General features: G+C 40.8%; 1 protein-coding gene across 1 annotated transcript in view; it reads left to right on the top strand.

Moving 5' to 3' along the window:
• Nucleotides 1–19898, top strand: part of Poteml1 (POTE ankyrin domain family member M like 1) — a 56427-nt gene that overhangs the window by 15607 nt on the left and 20922 nt on the right. The window contains exons 2-4 of the mRNA XM_039095042.2: nucleotides 12364–12526; nucleotides 17681–17795; nucleotides 18800–18973. Coding sequence (XP_038950970.1) covers nucleotides 12364–12526; nucleotides 17681–17795; nucleotides 18800–18973 — 452 coding nt within the window. The remainder of the gene's footprint in view (nucleotides 1–12363; nucleotides 12527–17680; nucleotides 17796–18799; nucleotides 18974–19898) is intronic.

Below are 19898 nucleotides of genomic sequence, written 5' to 3'. Positions count from 1 at the left end.
AGCAGAAAATTTGGTCTTACCTGTGGTCCCGAGGCTCAAGTTCGCTCGTGGGGTGCTGCCCAGGGGCTCTCTGCAGCGGCAGCAACCAGGAAGACCTGTGCCGCCCCTTCCGGGAGCTTCAGTGCACCAGGGTTCCAGATGGTCTTTGGCTTTTTCCTCTGGCGTCCGAGATGTGTGTGCAGGGAGCAGTCTCTTCTGGTTTCCCAGGCTTGTCTGCCTCTCTGAAGGTTTAGCTCTCCCTCCCACGGGATTTGGGTGCAGAGAACTGTTTATCCGGTCTGTTTCTTTCAGGTTCCGGCGGTGTCTCAGGCAGGTGTCCTGCCTCTCCTGGGCCCTCCCCCACAGGAGCCCAGAGGCCTTATACAGTTTCCTCTTGGGCCAGGGATGTGGGCAGGGGTGAGCAGTGTTGGTGGTCTCTTCCGCTCTGCAGCCTCAGGAGTGCCCACCTGACCAGGCGGTTGGGTCTCTCTCTCACCGGGTCTGGGAGCAGAGAGCTGCTGCGGGCCGGGATCCGCGGGTGTGGGACTTCCGGTAAACACAGAACGTGCCCGGTCCTAGAGAAATTCTGCTTCCGTGTGTCCCAAGCTCACTAGGCAGCTTTCTTGCAGCAGAAAATTTGGTCTTACCTGTGGTCCCGAGGCTCAGGTTCGCTCGTGGGGTGCTGCCCAGGGGCTCTCTGCAGCGGCAGCAACCAGGAAGACCTGTGCCGCCCCTTCCGGGAGCTTCAGTGCACCAGGGTTCCAGATGGTCTTTGGCTTTTTCCTCTGGCGTCCGAGATGTGTGTGCAGGGAGCAGTCTCTTCTGGTTTCCCAGGCTTGTCTGCCTCTCTGAAGGTTTAGCTCTCCCTCCCACGGGATTTGGGTGCAGAGAACTGTTTATCCGGTCTGTTTCTTTCAGGTTCCGGCGGTGTCTCAGGCAGGTGTCCTGCCGCTCCTGGGCCCTCCCCCACGGGAGCCCAGAGGCCTTATACAGTTTCCTCTTGGGCCAGGGATGTGGGCAGGGGTGAGCAGTGTTGGTGGTCTCTTCCGCTCTGCAGCCTCCGGAGTGCCCACCTGACCAGGCGGTTGGGTCTCTCTCTCACCGGGTCTGAGAGTTTTGCTGGATACAGTAACCTGGGCTGGCATTTGTGTTCTGTTAGGGACTGTATGACATCTGTCCAGGATCTTCTGGCTTTCAAAGTCTCTGGTGAGAAGTCTGGTGTAATTCTGATATGTCTACCTGTATATGTTACTTGACCTGTGTCCCTTACTGCTTTTAGTATTCTTTCTTTGTTTTGTGCATTTGGTGTTTTGACTATTATGTGACGGGAGGAATTTCTTTTCTGGTCCAATCTATTTGGAGCTCTGTAGACTTCTTCTATGTTTATTGGCATCTCTTTCTTTAGGTTAGGGAAGTTTTCTTCTGTGATTTTGTTGAAGATATTTACTGGTCCTTTGAGCTGGGAGTCTTCACTTTATTCTATACCTATTGTCTTTAATTTTGATCTTCTCATTGTGTCCTGGATTTCCTGTATGTTTTAGGACAGTAATTTTTTTCTGTTTTACATTATCTTTAACAGTTGTGTCGATAATGTCTATGAAATTTTCTCCTCATTAGGTTCTCTCTTCTATCTCTTGCATTCTGTTGTTGATGCTTGTATCTACGGCTCCTTGTCTCTTCATTAAGTTTTCTATATCCAGGGTTGTCTCCCTTTGTGCTATCTTTACTGCTTCTATTTCCATTTTTAATTCCTTCACCTGTTTGATTGTGTTTTCTTGGAATTCTTTCAGGCATTTTTGTGATTCCTTTCTATAGGCTTCTACTTGTTTGTTTATGTTTTCCTTTGCTTCTCTAAGGGAGTTCTTTATGTCTTTCTTGAAGTCCTCCATCATCATGAACAAATGTGATTTAAAATCTAGATCTTGCTTTTCTGGTGCGTTTGGATATTCAGTTTTTGCTTTGGTGGGAGAATTGGGCCCCGATGATGCCATGTAGTCTTGGTTTCTGTTGCCTGGGTTTCTGTGCTTGCCTCTTGCCATCAGGTTGTCTCTGGTGTTACCTTTTTCTGCTATTTCTGACAGTGGCTAGACCGGCCTATAGACCTGTGTGTCAGCAGTGCTGTAGACCTGTTTTCCTGTTTTCTTTTAGCTAGTTATGGGAACATAGTATTCTGCTTTCAGGAGTGTAGTCTTTCCTGTCTACTGGTCTTCAGCTGTTCCAGGCAGGTCACTTGGAACAGAAAAGTTGGTCTTACCTCTGGTCTCAGGCCTGAAGTCTCTCCTCTGGGGCTGCGTTCCAGCTCTCTCTGAGGGCAGCAACCAGAAGGGCCTTTTCTCGGGTCGCTGTGCACTGGGGGCCAAGATGGCACTAGGCGTTTTCCTCTAGATTCAGAAATGTGGGCAGAGTGTAGTCTCCTTTGGCTTCCCGGGCATGTCCGCCCATCAAATAGTGATATTTTGACTTTGTCCATACCAATTTGCATCTCTTTGACCTCCTTTTGCTGTCTGATTGCTCTGGCTAGGACTTTGAGTACTATGTTTAACATGTAGGGAGAGAGTGTGCAGCCTTGTCTCATCCCTGAGTTTAGTGGGATTCCTTTACATTTCTCTCCATTTAGTTTGATGTTAGCTACTGGTTGGCTGTTTATTGCTTTTACTATGTTTAGGTATGGGTCTTGAATTCCTGATCTTTTCAGGACTTTTATCATGAAGGTATATTGAATTTTGTCACATGCTTTCTCAGCATCTAATGAAATGATCATGTGGTTTTCATCTTTGAGTTTGTTCATATAGTAGATTATGTTGCTGGATTTCTGTACATTGAATCACCCCTGCATCTCTGGGATGAAGTCTATTTGATCATGATGGATGATCGTTTTGATGTGTTCTTGGATTCCATTTGTAAGAATTTTATTGAGTATTTTTGTGTTGATATTCAAAAGGGAAATTGGTCTGAAGTTCTCTTTCTTCATGGGGTCTTTTTGTGGTTTCTGTACAAGAGTAATTGTGGCTTCATAGAAGGAATTTGGTAGTGCTCCATCTGTTTCTATTCTTGGTAATAGTTGGGACAGTATTGCTATGAGGTCTTCTATGAAGGTCTGATAGAATTCTGCACTAAATTTATCTGGTCCTGGGCTCTTTTTGGTTGGGCAACTCTTAATAACTTCTTCTATTTCTTTAGGAGTTATGGGGTTGTTTAGATGGTTTATGTGGTCCTGATTTAACTTTGGTACTTAGTATTTGTCTCAAAAATGATCATTTCCTCCAGATTTTCCGTTTTTCTTGATTATAGGTTTTTGTAGTGGGACCTGATGATATTTTAAAATTTCCTCAGATTCTTTTGTTATGTCTCCCTTTTCATTTACGAGTTTGTTCATTCACATACACTCTCTGTACCCTCTGGTTAGTCTGGCTAACAGTTCATCTGTCTTGTTGATTTTGTGAAAGAACCAGCTATTGGTTTTGTTAATTCTTTGTGTAGTCATTTTTGTTTTTACTTGGTTGAAAGAACCAGCTCTTGGTTTTGTAAATTCTTTGGGTAGTCATTTTTGTTTCTACTTGGGTTATTTCAGCCCTGAGTTTGATTATTTCCTGTCTTCTACAAATACACCTCCTGAGTGTATTTGTTTCTTTTTGTTCTAGATCTTTTAGGTGTGCTGTAAAGCTGCTGAGTACACTCTCTCCTGTTTCTTTTTGCAGGCACTGAGAGCTATGAGTTTTCCCCTTAGCACTGCTTTCATTGTGTCCCATAAGTTTGGGTGTGTTGTATCTTCATTTCCATCAAATTCTAAGAAGTCTTTAATTTCTTTCTTTCTTCCTTGACCAAGTTGTCATTGAGTATAGAGTTGTTCAAGTTCCACGTATATGTGAATGTTCTGTCACTATTTTGTTTTTTATTGAAGACCAACCTTAGTATGTGGTGATCCAAAAGGACACGTGAAATTATTTCTATGTTCCTGTATCTGTTGAGGCCTGTTTTGTGACCAATTATATGGTCAGTTTTGGAGAAGCTACCATGAGGTGCTGAGAAAAAGGCATATCCTTTTATTTTATGATGGAATGTTCTTTAAATACCTGTTAAATCCATTTGGTTCATAATTTCTGTTAGCTTCAATATGTCTCTGTTTTTTTTTTTTTTTTGTTTCTATGATTTGATGAGAGTGGGGTGTTGAAATCTCCTACAAGTATTGTGTGATGTGCAATGTGTGTTATGAGCTTTAGTAAGGTTTCTTTTGTGAATGTATTTGCCCTTGCATATGGAGCATAGATATTTAAGATTGAGAGTTCATCTTGGTGGATTTTTTCCTTTGATGTGTATGAAGTGTCCTTCCTCATTTTTTGATGACTTTTGGTTGAAAGTCAATCTTATTCTATATTACTGTGGCTACTCCTGCTTGTTTCTTCAGATCATTTGTTTGGAAATTTGTGTTCCTTTTACTCTGAGGTAGTGACTGTCTTTGTCTCTGAGGTGTGTTTCCTGTATGCAGCAAAATGCTGAATCTCCTTTATGGATCCAGTATGTTAGTCTATGTCTTTTCATTGGTGAATTGAGTCCATTGATGTTGAGAGATATTAAGGAATAGTAATTGTAGGTTCCTGTTATTTTCGTTGTTAGAAGTGAAATTATGTTTGTGTGACTCTTCTTTTGGTTTTGTTGCAAGGAGATTACGTTCTTGCTTTCTGTATGGTGTAGTTTCCCTCCTCGTGTTGTAGTTTTCTATCTATTATCCTTTGTAGGGCTGGATACAGTAATTGAAAATTTCGAGATTTATATATATGTTTTTTGCCTGGCCTGACATTTGTGTTCTCTTAGGGTCTCTATGACATCTCTCCAGGATCTTCTGGCTTTCATATTCTCTGGTGCAAAATCTGTCATAATTCTCATAGGTCTGCCTTTTTATGTCACTTGACCTTTTTCCCTTACTGCTTTTAACATTCTTTCTTTGTTTTGTGCATTTGATGTTTTAACTATTATGTGACGGGAGGAATTTCTCTTCTGGTTCAATCTATTTGGAGTTCTGTAGCCTTCTTGTATGTTTATGGGTGTCTCTTTCTTTAGTTTAGGGACATTTTCTTCTATAATTTTGTTGAATATATTTACTGGCCCTTTAAGTTGGGAGTCCTAACTTTCTTCTATTATCCTTAGGTTTGATTTTCTCATTGTGTCCTGGATTTCCTGGATGTTTTGGGCTAGGAGCATTTTGTGATTCACATTATCTTTGACATTTGTGTCGATGTTTTCTATGGTATCTTCTGCCCCTGAGATTTTCTCTTCTATCTCTTGCACTATGTTGGTGATGCTTGTATCTATGGCTCCTTGTCTCTTCCTTAGGTTTTCAATATTCATGGTTGTCTCCCTTTGTGCTTTCTTTATGGTTTCTATTTCCATTTTCAATTCGATCACCTGTTTGTTTTTTTCTTTTGTTGTTGTTGTTGTTTTGTTTTGTTTTTTTGGTAATTCTTTCAGGGATTTTTGTGTTTCCTCTGTAAGGGATAAATCGATCCATTCTTATTGCCGTGTACAAAGCTCAAGTCCAAATGGATCAAGTACCTCCCATAATACCAGAATACTCAAACCAATAGAAGAAAAAGTAAGGAAAAGCTTTGAACACATGGAGTTTGGGGAAAATTCCTGATCAGAGCACCAATGGCTATCCTCAAGAATTGTCATATGGGACCTCATAATATTTCAAAGCTTCTATAAGGCAAAGGATACTGTCTTTAGGACAAAACAGCAACCAAGAGATTGGGAAAAGGTCTTCACCCCTCTGACATCTGATAGAGGGCTAATATTCAATATGTATTAAGAACTCAAGAACTTAGACTCTAGAGAGCCAAATAACCTTATTAAAGAAATGGATACAGAGCTAAACAGGGAAATCTGCTGAGGAATATTGAATAGATGAGAAGTACCTATAGAAATGTTCAACAACCTTAGTCATCAGGGGAACGCAAATCAAAACAATGCTGAGATTCTTCCTCACAACCCGCAGAGTGGCTAAGAACAAAAACTCAGGTAATGACAGGTCTGGCAAGGTTGTGGAGAAAGAGGAACACTCCTCCATTGTTGGTGGGATAACAAGCTCATAGAACTGCTTTGGAAATCAGTTGGGAGTTTCCTCAGAAAATTGGACATAGTACCACTTGAGGACCCAGGTATAACAATTCCTGGTCATAGAGCCAATATATGCTCCAACATATGTCAGACAAATATACTCCAATGAGTCCATAGCAACCTTATTTCTAATAGCCAGGAGCTGGAAAGAATCCAGATGTCCATCAACAAAGGAATGGATATAGAAAATGTGGTACATTTATACAATGTAGTACTACTCAGCTATTAAAAAACTTCATGAAATTCATAGGCAAATGGATGGAACCAGAAAATATCATCCTGAGTGAGGTAACCCAATCAGAAAACAACATACCTGGTATGCACTCACTGATAAGTGAATATTAGCCCCAAAGCTCAGACTACCCAAGATACAATCCACAGATCATATGAAGCTGAAGAAGAAGGATGACAAACATGTGTATGCATCAGTACTTCTAAGAAGGGGAAATAAAAATACTTATAGCAGGAAATATGGAGATAAAGGTTTGGAGCAGACCTTGAAGCAAAGTTTATATAAATAGATAAATGAAGAAATAAGTAAGTAAGTAAATAAAGAAAACAAAATCAAAGAGAAAAAAAGAGAAAGAGAATATCCACAGTATATGTGGAACTGACAGCACTTTAATAAATTATATTGATCCATAGAGATAGCTGCATGGAAAAGACAGAAACTTAGTCCATTACACAGACCAAGCACAAAAGTCAATGCCACATACATCACATACATACGGATCTGCATAATACTTCACACAACAAATGTGGCAGAGGAGAAAGTAGGAAATATATTTGACTTCACTGTGCAGAATGGTACTTCCTAAACATTACTCCTATAGCATAGAGAATTAAACACCCATTCATAAATCATACCTCCTGAAATTTAAAACATGGCATAAATCAATGATCATCATCATTTGACTGAAAATGATGCCTCTACCATTCATAAAAATCTTAATAATTCTTATAAAAATAAGTATATTTACTCTATAAACACAAGAAAAACCTTATCTATTAAGCTTCACACCTACCAAGTAGCATTCAAGATATGTAAGGTAGTCTACATGATTTCAGAACAGAAATGCAAACATGGTTATCCCAAAGCTACAAATACTGCAAAGTAAACCAGTTACTGGCTCTTAAGATGTTCTGGTACAGTAGTGGAACACATATTATGGAAATAATTCTATTTCCTGATTCTATTTCAGACACACTCTATGTGATGGAAGCCAGGCCTGAAACTGCTAAAGCAGCCAAAATCCTAAGAGTAGATATGTCCTGAGCCAAGAGGAAAACTCAGTACTCTTATCCGTATCAATGAAATGACTGTCATAGCTATAGATCTGTGTTTGGAACCCTCATTAGAAAAGCATCATCTTCTTGTAGGCTATGGACACTAACACAGAGACCCCAACCTGGAAAGTGTACAGAGAAGGTGGTAACTCCATTTTAAATGGGATGACTCCTTTACGTCTCTCCCTCAAGACTTCATTATCTCTATAGCAAATAAACGTAGAGATTCTAAGAGATTGGGGTGATAGATTACTGTAGTGAGTGACTTACAGACATAATACCAAGTCCCTAGTAAAAGAGAAGAAAAAACAACATGGAATCTGAGAAGTAATACTAAGAAGTCAATAGGATTCAAACAAGGAATTGCTGAGTGGATGAAGGTAGAGGTCAGTACTTTCCCTTTCGTGCATTCAGAGGACCTGTGGGAGCATCACCTAAGGACGGCACAATGGCACCAGCCACCCTGTGTTTCCCTTCAGTATTTAGGTATTTTAGTAATTTCTGCAATTTAATGAGTATAAATATCCTCCACTTGGGAAGACAGATGTGATGTTTGGATTCCACTGAGCATGGATGTTTGTTAAAATTTATTCTCAGTCTAATAGGTCAGGTCTGCACCTGAAGGGTGCACTGTGCCCTCATTGATTTTGGTGAACAGGATTTTTTTCATTAAAATTGTTTATTATATTTACACGTACAGTTACTTGTTTTTTGTCTTCTAATTTTTCCCCATCTTTATTAACTTGAATATTTCTTATTTATATTTCGATTGTTATTCCCCTTCCCAGTTTCTGGGCCAACATTCCCTTAATCCCTCCCCCTCCCCTTCTTTATGGGTGTTCCCCTCCCCATCCTCCCCCCCTTACCGCCCTCCCCCCAACAATCATGTTCACTGGGGATTCAGTCTTAGCAGGACCAAGGCCTTCCCCTTCCACTGGTGCTCTTACTAGGCTATTCATTGCTACCTATGAGGTTGGAACCCAGGGTCAGTCCATGTATAGTCTTAGTCCCTGGAAGCTCTGGTTGGTTGGCATTGTTCATATGGGGTCTCGAGCCCCTTCAAGCTCTTCCAGTCCTTTCTCTGATTCCTTCAACGGGGGTCCTGTTCTCAGTTCAGTGGTTTGCTGCTGGCATTCGCCTATGTATTTGCTGTATTCTGGCTGTGTCTCTCAGGAGAGATCTACATTCGGTTCCTGTCAGCCTGCACTTCTTTGCTTCATCCATCTTATCTAGTTCGGTGGCTGTGTAAGTATGGGCCACATGTGGGGCAGGCTCTGAATGGGTGTGAACAGGATTTTATGTGTGAGAAGAACAAATACTTCTCATGCACTTACCAGATGACGCAATCCAGGAGATTGGAACCTTGATCAAGGAGAATCCATGTCTCTGTGACTGCAGTGTCCCGAAAGTGGCTCATTTGTCCTCCTTTGCCATTGGGCAGGCAGCAGGCCAATACCATGACAGTAGATGTATCCATGTCCAAGGTGATCCTTAGTGAAGCTCAGTTTTTTCAGAGATAAAGTGACGTCACGAACAGCAGACAGCGTTTGCAGACATGACAATTTATGGAGTCTGGTCTGCATACGCTGTAAAGTGGTAAAAGAAAGCCAGCACAGCACTGTTAGTAAAGCAGTCCAAGGAGAGAAGCGGGCCTCTGATTTGTGAGGGTTTATCATGACATTGCTAAGTAGTACTCCCTCTTGTCAAGGACTCTGCTGCTAGTCCTAGTGACTCATCCTATGAGTGTTGACCTAAACTGTTTGCCTTTTAATTAAGAGTTTCCCATTAAAATGTTCTAAGTGAAAGCCACGAGTTTTTGTACTCTTTATTACATCAGTAGGTTTTTAGTGTATTTTTCAAGTGAAAACCAGTCTTCAACTGGTACTCTTTAAAACTACTCATATTACCAAGGTGTGTGTAATAAGTTGGCAGAGAAAAGACATTTGAATGATGGCTTCTCTGAATTTTTTTGGTAAAACGTTTCTGCTGCTTCCTCATAAGTGTTCATTAACTGGGGCTTCAGGAGCTCCTTCCCATACCTGAAGGAATTAGAATGCCCCATTCTTTTGTGGGGTGTTTCAGCAAAGCCCCCTGTATTTGATTCATGACTCCTAGCATTTTGTTCCATCCGGAAGACCCAGTTTTACAGGAATCCTCCCCAAAATTTCCTCTTCCATCCTCTCTGACTCTCTGTTCAACAGCAGCACTGGAGCCTTGGAGGCTGGGATGCTGGTTGATTTTAACCACCTCTCCACAAAATATAGATATAATCTGGGAAAAGTGAATCACAGTAGAGGTATCTTCTCCATCACATTGTCCTGAGGGTCCAAGTCTGAAGCTCATTTTATTGTGATTGATGTATAATTGCCCTGCTAAGTGCCCTGACAAAAGAGAGAACCCCAAATGGTCCAGCATGATGAACGGGTAAACAGAGTTTATCATATTGATACAATGGACTAGTCTCTAGAGATGGACAGAGGCATTGACACTATCTTATGATAAAAGAAGCTATTATTTAATGACCAAGAAAGGTGATATTTCTATATTAGATGACTTCATTTATGTTAAATATGCAAAATGACCTCGTTGGTGAGGGCATAGAACTTTATCCCAGCACTCAGGAGGCAGAGGCAAGTAGATTTTCACGAGTTCGGGGCCAGCCTGGTCTACAGAGGTAGATTCAGGACAGCCAGAGCTACACACACTCAAACACACACACACACACACACACACACACACACACACACACACACACACACACACACACTGAGATAGATAGATAGATAGATAGATAGATAGATAGAGAGAGAGAGAGAGAGAGAGAGATATTCTTGAAAACTAATCACCCAAGGAATAAAACAAACAAAAACCTCAAAAAACCTGACACCAAAACTAATCAATGGATCAAACAATATCAGAAGCAGCAGCAGCAACAACAACAACAACAACAACAACAACAACAACAACAACACCCAGCAGAATGTGACACCTAAGCAAAAGTTAGTTTGGATTACAGCCTGTTTACTCATTGACCAAAGGTATTCATGAAACCCGGGCACATCATGGTCTATGCAAAGGCAGTGGTGCTCTACACATCCTGATCTTAAGTTCCACTACTTAAAATGACACTTCTGTCATTAAAGAGGGATAGGATAGGGTGAGTTGGTGCCTAACAAGTTGATAGGGGGTAGAGTCTGGAGGAATAAAGAGTAACTTCTAATGGCCACAGGGTTCCTTCTCAAAGATAAAAATGTTTTTAAAACCAATAGGGTAATGGGTGCATAATTTTAATGACATACTAAGAAAGCACTCCTAGATCATATACTCAGAAAGAATGAACTTAGTGCATAAGTGTATTACATACCTGTAAAGCAATTATTGAAATGTTATGCTTCTTTCACATGTATGAATGTTTTGCCTACATGTCTGTGTGTGTACTATATGTATGTCTGGGCCTGTGAAGATATAAGAGGGTTGTAGATCACCTATAATTAGATTTGAAGATGCCTTTGAGCTTCTTTGTAGGTGTTACTATAGGTTTTAGGGTTTGTAGCTGAATGATGTTGAGGATTACCTTTGCCCTCCAGTAGCAGACAGGTTACCTTCCAGTATTATGAACCCTAGTTAGTATGGTGAAGAGTCTAGTTAGACCCCGGCTCAACCTATCCCCCACTGTGATGACAGAAATGTTATCTTCAGAAGTCAGTCCTGAACATCAGATTGTATAGAGCAACCAATAGTCTTGGCACTGGCTTGTGATGGTCAAGGTTTTCTATAGGACCCTTTGGGTAATGACTCAACAGGTTGCCACCCATTCCTGTTGCTGGATTTGTAACTTGGTGGCACAAGATGTCTAGGTTGAGCCTTGTGTCATGTTAGTTTTTGGTTCCAAATGTATTCCATATATATAGGAAGCTAATAGAGTAGCAGATTTCCATTTAATTTTTTCAACGGGACTTTAGTATTTGTTGTCCCTCCCCTTATTTCCTACTTTACCTAGGCTTGCATGCCAGGGCTGTGGGTGCCTGGTTAAGAAAAAGAAACTGATCCTCTCCCTTATCAAGTATGAATCTGTGTGCCCATCCAACATGCAGCCAGCAGGTGACCAGGATACACTAGAGAGAGTGATCAACCCCAGTCAACATCATGTTGATGAATATGAAAGGAGGGTAACGGGGCTTGAAAAATGCGAGGGAGGTAGAAGTGTGTACCCTTTGCCTCTACCTATTTCTCCCGGTTCCCTCTCATTAACCCCTCCTATTCTAGCTTTTATCTCTTCCCAACACTATACACTCCTTCCTCTTCCTGGGCAGATATTCTTCTGCCCCCTAGTTCCCTAGTAGATAGTCAGGAATCCTGTGTGGTTATCCAGATTGTAGTTCTCATATCAGATACTTAAAACCTAACATCCTTAACAGCAGACACATGAAATGTTTGTTGTTTTGGGTCTGGGTTTGCTCAATCAGGATGATTATTTAGGTCCATCAGGCCAGTCTTAGGGTTACAGATTGCAATGGCTGCCCTAACAGCCCTCAGTATTCCCTTTGAAGGCCATGTAAGTAGATCTACTTCAGCGTCAACATTGACAGTGCTTTGAACAAGTACCGAGGGGGCTGGGCTCCTGCCACTGGAGTCTGAGGGGGGCATACATAGGTCATAATCATAGGGTCCCGCCCTTAAGCCAGCTCCATTGTGTGCTCAGAGCGCATCACTGTGGTGGTGCCGGCACAGCTGAGCTGCTAGTTTATAGCTCAGTATTTGCTGAACTAGCAGGACGTGCCAACATTTTGTTGGCAAGTATTGATTGTTAATACAGAGAATTATTGTAGAATTTGGGAGGTGGCGATCAGTTAACGGGGAGGGAAGAGGGAAAGAAGGTCCTGGGCGGCCCTAGCTCAATAATGGATGAAGACTCGATGACCTTCAACTTCCCCCGAAGGAGACGCTGGTACACACGTCTGTGGCATTCCTGTCGTCGTTTAGGTTGCCTGTGTCATCAGAGATCAAGGCAATTTCACCGCTATCGGATCGGGTATGACCCGGTGGGTCGATTACAACGAGCGGCAAGTGTTGGGGACCTGGTGACAACAGAGAATATGATCCACTCCAGGAGACATCATGTGGATGAATATGATAGACGGGGCAGGTAATGGGGCCTGAAATTGATGAGAGCAGTAAAAGCAGGTTGGTGGGAACTGTTAGGTCATTCAGGGCTAAGCAGGAAGAAAAAAAATCAACTTCTAGGCTACATCCTGAGGGTGGAGAATGGTCATACATAGGCTCATTTTCACTGGGGACCCCTGGGTTTTATACCTGCTAAATGCTCTTAGTCGTATGAGACCTCCACACTGTGGAACAGCAGCTCCTAGGCCTTAATGAAACTACATAATTTTATTCTTATGTTAACCCTTACATTTTGTAAACATACAAAAAGACACACACACTCACACACATAAATACCGTTGATTTGCCTCTGTGTATTTTCTGTGTACCATTGTGATAGAACCTGGTGCAGGATCCCCTGGAACTGCAGCTATAGACAGTTGTGATCTGTGATATGGGTCCTAACAATCAAAACTGTGTTCTCTACTAAATGAAACTAGAGCTGTTATTGCCAAGCCCCCATCTCGATTTTATTTTTTTTTGTTGTTGTTCTTTTCTGCTTTTCTTTTTATTCGATATCTTATGCATTTACATTTCAGTGTTATACCCTTTCCTGCCTCTCTCATTTCCACTCCCCACTCCCCCTAATTCTATATTTTCTTTCTTCCTTTCTCCCTTTCTCCCTTTCTCCCTTTCTCCCTTTCTCCCTTTCTTTCTTTCTTTCTTTCTTTCTTTCTTTCTTTCTTTCTTTCTTTCTTTCTTTCTTTCTTTCTTTTTTTAACATTTTATTTATACGAGTACACTGTAGCTGTCTTCAGACACACCAGATCCCATTACAGATGGTTGTGAGCCACCGTGTGGTTGCTAGGAATTCAACTCACGACCTCTGGAAGAGCAGTCTGTGCTCTTAACCTCTGAGCCATCTCTCCAGGCAAGATTTTCTTAATATATAGGGCCTTATTCTGAACATACAACACTAGAAAATTTATCATAAGGTAAATTGTCAACTTTAGTGCAAAAATATCAATAAGATCAATATGACAGGTTCGCTAATGGATCAAAGACATTTAGAACTGGAACTGTGACCATGCTCCCATGTAATCACCTTCTCTACTGTTGTTTTTACATCGATACACATGTGAAGGACAGAGATTGTCCTCATCTCACTTCCTGTGCCCCACACGTGTGGAGCTTAGGGTGTGGTGGTCAGAGACAATGTCGACTGCTAATTATGTTGTACCACCATGGGGTTTAAGGCCTGAGCTCAGACAAGCAGGCCTCCCTGTGGGTTCCAGCCCATCGTCCCTCTGTTCTGGAGACTTCACTCAAACAAGTCCATGGTGTGCTTTATTTACTATCTTGGAGCACACTGATCCTCACACTTGTAGGCAAGTGAGCTGTGCGGATCCCCTTATCCCAAGATCAGCAGTCAGGTTTTGAGGGAAAATGTTTTATCAATTGAGTTTTAACAACTACCCCAGCCCCTCATTCCTTTTTTTGAGGGGGTTTATTGGATATTTTTTATTTCCATTTCAAATGTTATTCCCCTTACCATGAACCCCCTATCTCGTTGCCCGTCATCGTCTTCTATGAGGGTGTTCCCCAACCCATTTGCACACTCATTCCGGATTCCCTGCCTTGGCATTCCATTTCATTGTGACTAGACCTTGGCAGGACCAAGGATTTCTCTTCTCATTGGGGCCCACAAGGCCATCCTCTGCTACATACGCAGTTGAAGCCATGGGTCTGTCCATGTGAACTCTTTAGATGGAGGGACATTTGGGTTCTCTCCAGCTCCTGGCTATTGTAAATAAGGCTGCTGTGAATGTAATGGAATATGTTTCCTTGTTTTATGTTGGAGCCCTTTTTGTGTATATACACAGGCGTGTGTAAAGCTGGGTCCTCCAAACAGATTTCCAGAGTTGTCCCAGCTTGCTCTCCCACCTACAAAGGAGGAGCGTTCCTCCTTGTCCAAATCCTCGCCTACCTCTGTTGTCACCTGAGTTTTGATCTTAGCCATTCTGCCTGGTGTGGGGTTGAATCACAGGGTGGTATTGATTTGCATTTTCTCTGATGACTAAACATGTTGAACAGTTCTTTAGGTTCTTTTTGGCCATTTGCTATTCCTCAATTGAGAATTCTTTGTTTATCTCTGCTCCCCATTTTGTAATAGAGTAATTTGATTCTCTGGAGTCCAACTACTTGAATTCTATATGTATATTGGATATAAGGCTTCTATCAGATGTAGGATTCATAAAAATCTTTCCCAATCTGTTAATAGCCATTTTCTTCTAATGACAGTACCCTTTGCCTTACAGAAGCTTTGCAATTTTATGAGGTCCCATTTCTTTATTCTTGATCTTGGAGAATAAGCTATTGCTGTTCTGTTCAGGAAAATTTCCCAAGTGCTCTGTTTTCCAGGCTCTTCCCCACGTTTTCTTCTATTAGGTTGAGTATATTTGGTTTTATGTGGAGATCCTTGATTCACTTGGCCTTATCTGTGTGCAGGGCGATAAAAAAGACTTGATTTGCAGTCTACATGCTGAGTGCCAGTTGATCCAGCACCAGTTGTTGAAAAAGCTATCTCTTTTTCCACTAGATGGTTTTAGCTCCTTTCTCAAAAATCAAGTGACCATAGGTGTGTAGGTTCATTTCTGGGTCTCTTATTCTATTCCAATGATCTACTTGCCTATCTCTGTACCAAACCATAACATTTTTATCATTATTGCTCTGTAATACAGCTTAAGGTTAGGGAGGGTAATTCCCCCAGAATTTCCTTTATTTTTGAGTATAGTTTTAACTATCCTGTTATTTTTGTTAATGCAAATGAATTTGGAAATCTACCTCTATGAAGAATTGAGTTGGAATTTTGATGGGGATTGCATTGAATCAGTAGATTGCTTTTGGACAGATGGCCAATTTTATAATATTAATCCTGCCAATCTGCGAGAATGTGAGATCTTTCCATCTTATGAGATCTTCTAATTGTTTCTTCAGAGACTTGAAGTTTTTGCCATACAGAATTTTCACTTGCTTGGTTAGAGTCACACTGGGTTATTTTATTTTATTTGTGATTATTCTGAAGGTGTCGTTTCCCTAATTCCTTTCTTAGCCTGTTCATCCTTTGAGTAGAGGAAGGCTACTGATTTGTTTGTGTTAATTTTATATCCACCACTTTGTTGAATTTGTGTAAGGGGCATCCTTGTCTGCTCCCTGATTTTAGTGGTATTTCTTCACATTTCTCTCAGTTTAGTTTATGAAACACCAGCATATTTCCCTAGTCCACATGCTTCTTGGTCATTTTGTAATTCTAAGGCATTAATTAGTCTTTAAGCTGGAGTTTCATATAAAGAATACAAGAATGAATTACAGTTTTAAAATATTCTTCTGCTTATTGAATATTTTCTTTGAAAACACTGACTTGTCCAACGGTAATTTTTCATTCTGTCAGTCCATTTACTCCCCACATGTAACTTAGATATCTCCTGTGTAGAATACACATTCTAATATCTCTCAAGGTCTTCCCATTTGTAATTCCTTGTTTCTCTGCCCAGTCAAGCTTCCTTACATTCTATAAATTTAAATATAACATGAAATGAACCTTGCTCTTTGGAACCATCCTTTCATTTTGCTGAAACTCTTTTGAATCTCAAGCAAGGCAGCTAGGCCACCATAGGTTATTACCTTGTAGGAATATTTACCCAATTTTGGTGTGAGTACATGGGCACATTGATCAATATATGGCAAAGCATGAGGTCCTGGTTTGTATACTGGTACTGAGTACAGAAATATTACACATGGGCATAAAAGAATGAAATGTGGAAATAAAAATGAATCAAAGTATGGATGACTGACGACTTATGTTTTTGTTCATTGTTAAAAATGTACATAGATACAAGCAGCCTGTATAATTGCAATTTACCTATGGATTGTGACATATTTTGTTTAATGTAGGGCACAAAGCATTGCATGATTACCTTTTATTTTGTAGAGTAACAGTGTTAAAATATTGCTAATTATTGTTCTACAACAGTAAATAGGATGAGTGACCTTGAACTCTTAGAGAGGCTAAAATGTGAATGAAAAAGGAAAGTAACCACACGGATGAGATCGGAGGATTATCAAGCTCAGGACATGGTCAATAAAGAGAGTTCTTTTCTATAAGAAATGTAAATTTTTTTCTGTGAAAATTTTTATGTGTACTGCTGATAAAATCCCGTTTTTCTCTCACAGAAAAGTTCTGTTTGTTATCACTAGGAAGAGAAATCATTATCATGATCAGCAAATGCTGAGCTCTCAGGAGCTGGAAATGCTTGTAGTGTTGTAGCAGATTTCTTGCCAATCCAAATTCAAACATCACAGCAGCCCCTTGTTATTGTTGTAAAAATATAAAAATAAAAAGTATTGTGGTCTTTTACCTGCTAGGTCCTCACCGCGGTGCCCCAAGGTATCTGCTAGATAACTTGGCGGAAACACATCCCCACTCCTCAGCGGCCCAATGTCTCTTGCCACCACACACTTTCCTATACTCAAACTGTTACATAAAAGAACACACAACACAATAATCTTTGACACAATTGATAAGATATAATTGCCCACTTAAACATACAAAGCCCAGTACCATCCATCCCTTAGGAACATTAATAACAACCTGTAAATACACAGAGCAGAATCTTAACATCTCCTGCCATGGCTTCTCCCCTCTCTCCATCTTTGTCCTGTCTCTCCTCTTTCCTCTAGTCTCCTCCTCTTCCTTCAAACTTCTCTCCCGCCCATCCTTCCTTCTCCTCCAATGACAGGCCTCCTTCTATCCTGTACCTGCCCCTCACTTGTACTTTACAAATTCAATGGGGATGTGGTTCTGGTAAAGTCACCTGAGTTCTGAGTCCTTGACTAGGCAGCTGTCCTTGGGGCAGTGGAATTAGCATCAAAATACAGATAACTTCAGGGCAAACTACAACACCCTGTAAGATAGCTACTATGTTTATTGTTCATCCCTTGGATGGGGACATGGAATCGTGGAGTTCCTAAAAATCCCAAGTAGTAACTAGTAAGTTCCAGATATTAAAGTAGGGTTTAAATTGAAGCTGAGATCAATTGGGGAACTTTTCTAGGATTCAGAGTATGTAGTACTTGCAGGTGATGATAGTCTTATTTGGAATTCATAGATGTCCTTAAATGTGCTTCCAATTTGCAGGACATCCCTACATTATGCGTGTGCCCACAACCATCCAGATGTGGTAACACTTTTACTGGAAAATAACTCCAACATTAACATCAAGGATGATGAAGGCTGCACACCGTTGATTAAGGTAGCTATTGGCCATCTGTTTTGGTATAAAATGGATTAGAGGTGTCCTTGTTTGGTTTTTGCTGCTGTGAGAAAACACTGAACAAAACCAACTGAGGAGAGGGAAAAGTTATTTGGCTTACATGTATACATCCCAGTTGATCCTTGTGGGAAACCTGGTCAGGAGCTCAAATCAGGAACTCGAGGGAAGAACTAAACTATAGGGACCAGGGGAGAATGCAGCTTTCCATGGCTTTTACCCAGGTTTGCTCATCATTTCTTCTACAACTGAGAACTTTCTTCTCAGGCATGCCCCTACCACAAGACCTTGGGCTTTCCTACTTCTTTTTTTGGTTAGATACATTTCTTTCATTACATTTCAATGTTATTCCCTTTCCCTGTTTCCTGTCCATAAGCCCCATCTCCTCTCTCTTCCCCATATGGGTTTTTCCCCATCCATTCCTCTTACTGCCCCCATATTCCCCTGCACTGGGGGTCAAACCTTGGCAGGACCAAGGGCTTACCCTTCCACTGGTGCCACAACAAGGCTATTCTTTGCTGCCTATGCAGTTGGAGCCCTGTGTCAGTTCATGTATAGTTGCTTTCCTACTTCTATCTGAATAAAAAAAATTCCACACAGTTGCCCAGAACCCAGTCTGATAGAGACAATCCCTCAAGTGAGGATCTTTCCAGGTGTATTAAGCCTGTGTCACATTGGCAAAAAGAACAAAATCTAATCAAACAAGCAATCTCTGCACTGTGACAGCCAACCAGCACAGACCTGAGTACTTAGAACATCTAGGTGGGTTGGTAGAACCCCTTAATTCTACCACTTGGAAAAAGATGTGGTGGGGAGATCATTAAATTAGTCAATCCTGGAGTATTTGAAATGATCTTGTGTCAAAATAGAAAGATAATATGAATAACTAAAACTCTGATTTAAGGGTAACTATTCAGTGTCATGGTAGAAATGTCTCTCTTGGCTTCCTTGAAGTGACGATGTATTTCTTTGTACAATTTCCACAGGCCGTGCAGTGGCAAAACACAGATTGTGTTTCTATATTGCTCAAGTACAATGCTAATCCAAATCTGTCAGATTTCCATGGGAATACAGCCTTTCATCATGCCGCTTCTAGGGGAAACATAAAAATTGTACAATTGCTCCTGGAGTACAACGTTGATTTTGAAGCCAAAACAAAGGTAAAGGTCATTCAACTTCATTCCCAATGCACTTCTACCTGTCACACTCAGACCTGTTTTCTACATGCAGAACCTCAAGCATTCTCTCTGAATGTGTTCAGAGGAGTGCTTTTTTCTTTAAATAGTATATATATATATATATATATATATATATATATATATATATATATATATATATGTAATTAGTGCAAAAGAACACAGAACAGCATGGTTTTCCTCAGCATTGACCTTGTGTAAAATTCAAGAATAAAGGCTTTAGGACCACACACACACACACACACACACACACACACACACACACACACATCTGCACTGACAATAAAAATAAATACATTTCAAGTTAAATGATTATAGATTTCAAGTTAAATGATTGTAGAATAAATAGAAATGGCTTGCAGCTAAGGAGGTACTAATGTGGGTTTGGCTTAGGGATGAAGGCAGACTGGAAAAGGAAAGAGGTGACAGGCAAATTAGGAAATTTGATCATTGGAGACAATATGCAAAAACATTTTTATTATTTTCAAAAAGTTTTGGTATTCATAGAAGATGCTATTGACCTTGGGAGATGATTCTTAGTTTAGAAAAGAAATATATTTGAAGTGCAGATTGAGAAACTCTGCTCCAGATACCTCTTGAGCACACTCCTTCAACAGGGGCATACCAAACTTTATATTTTGGGGTTGTGTCCATGGAGGTCCTAGTCTTTGGAGCTAAGAAGATTGGAACCATTGAGTGTTTGGGGAAAATTCTGGAAGGGATTGGTGTTCATATGCAGTGTTGTATAGACAAAAGATGTGTCAAAGGGAAGAAGAGAGCTGTGTGTGGAAAGCACAGCAGGTGTTGTAGGAAAAATGATGCCTTGTGACTCAGTACAGTGTGTGTTTATGTTCACAAAATCTGTGATGAACTTTATAAAATGTTTTAC

The sequence above is a fragment of the Rattus norvegicus genome, chromosome 16 (genome assembly GCF_036323735.1).
Source record: "Rattus norvegicus strain BN/NHsdMcwi chromosome 16, GRCr8, whole genome shotgun sequence".
NCBI lineage: Eukaryota > Metazoa > Chordata > Mammalia > Rodentia > Muridae > Rattus > Rattus norvegicus.
This window is presented reverse-complemented; position numbering and strand designations above follow the sequence as displayed.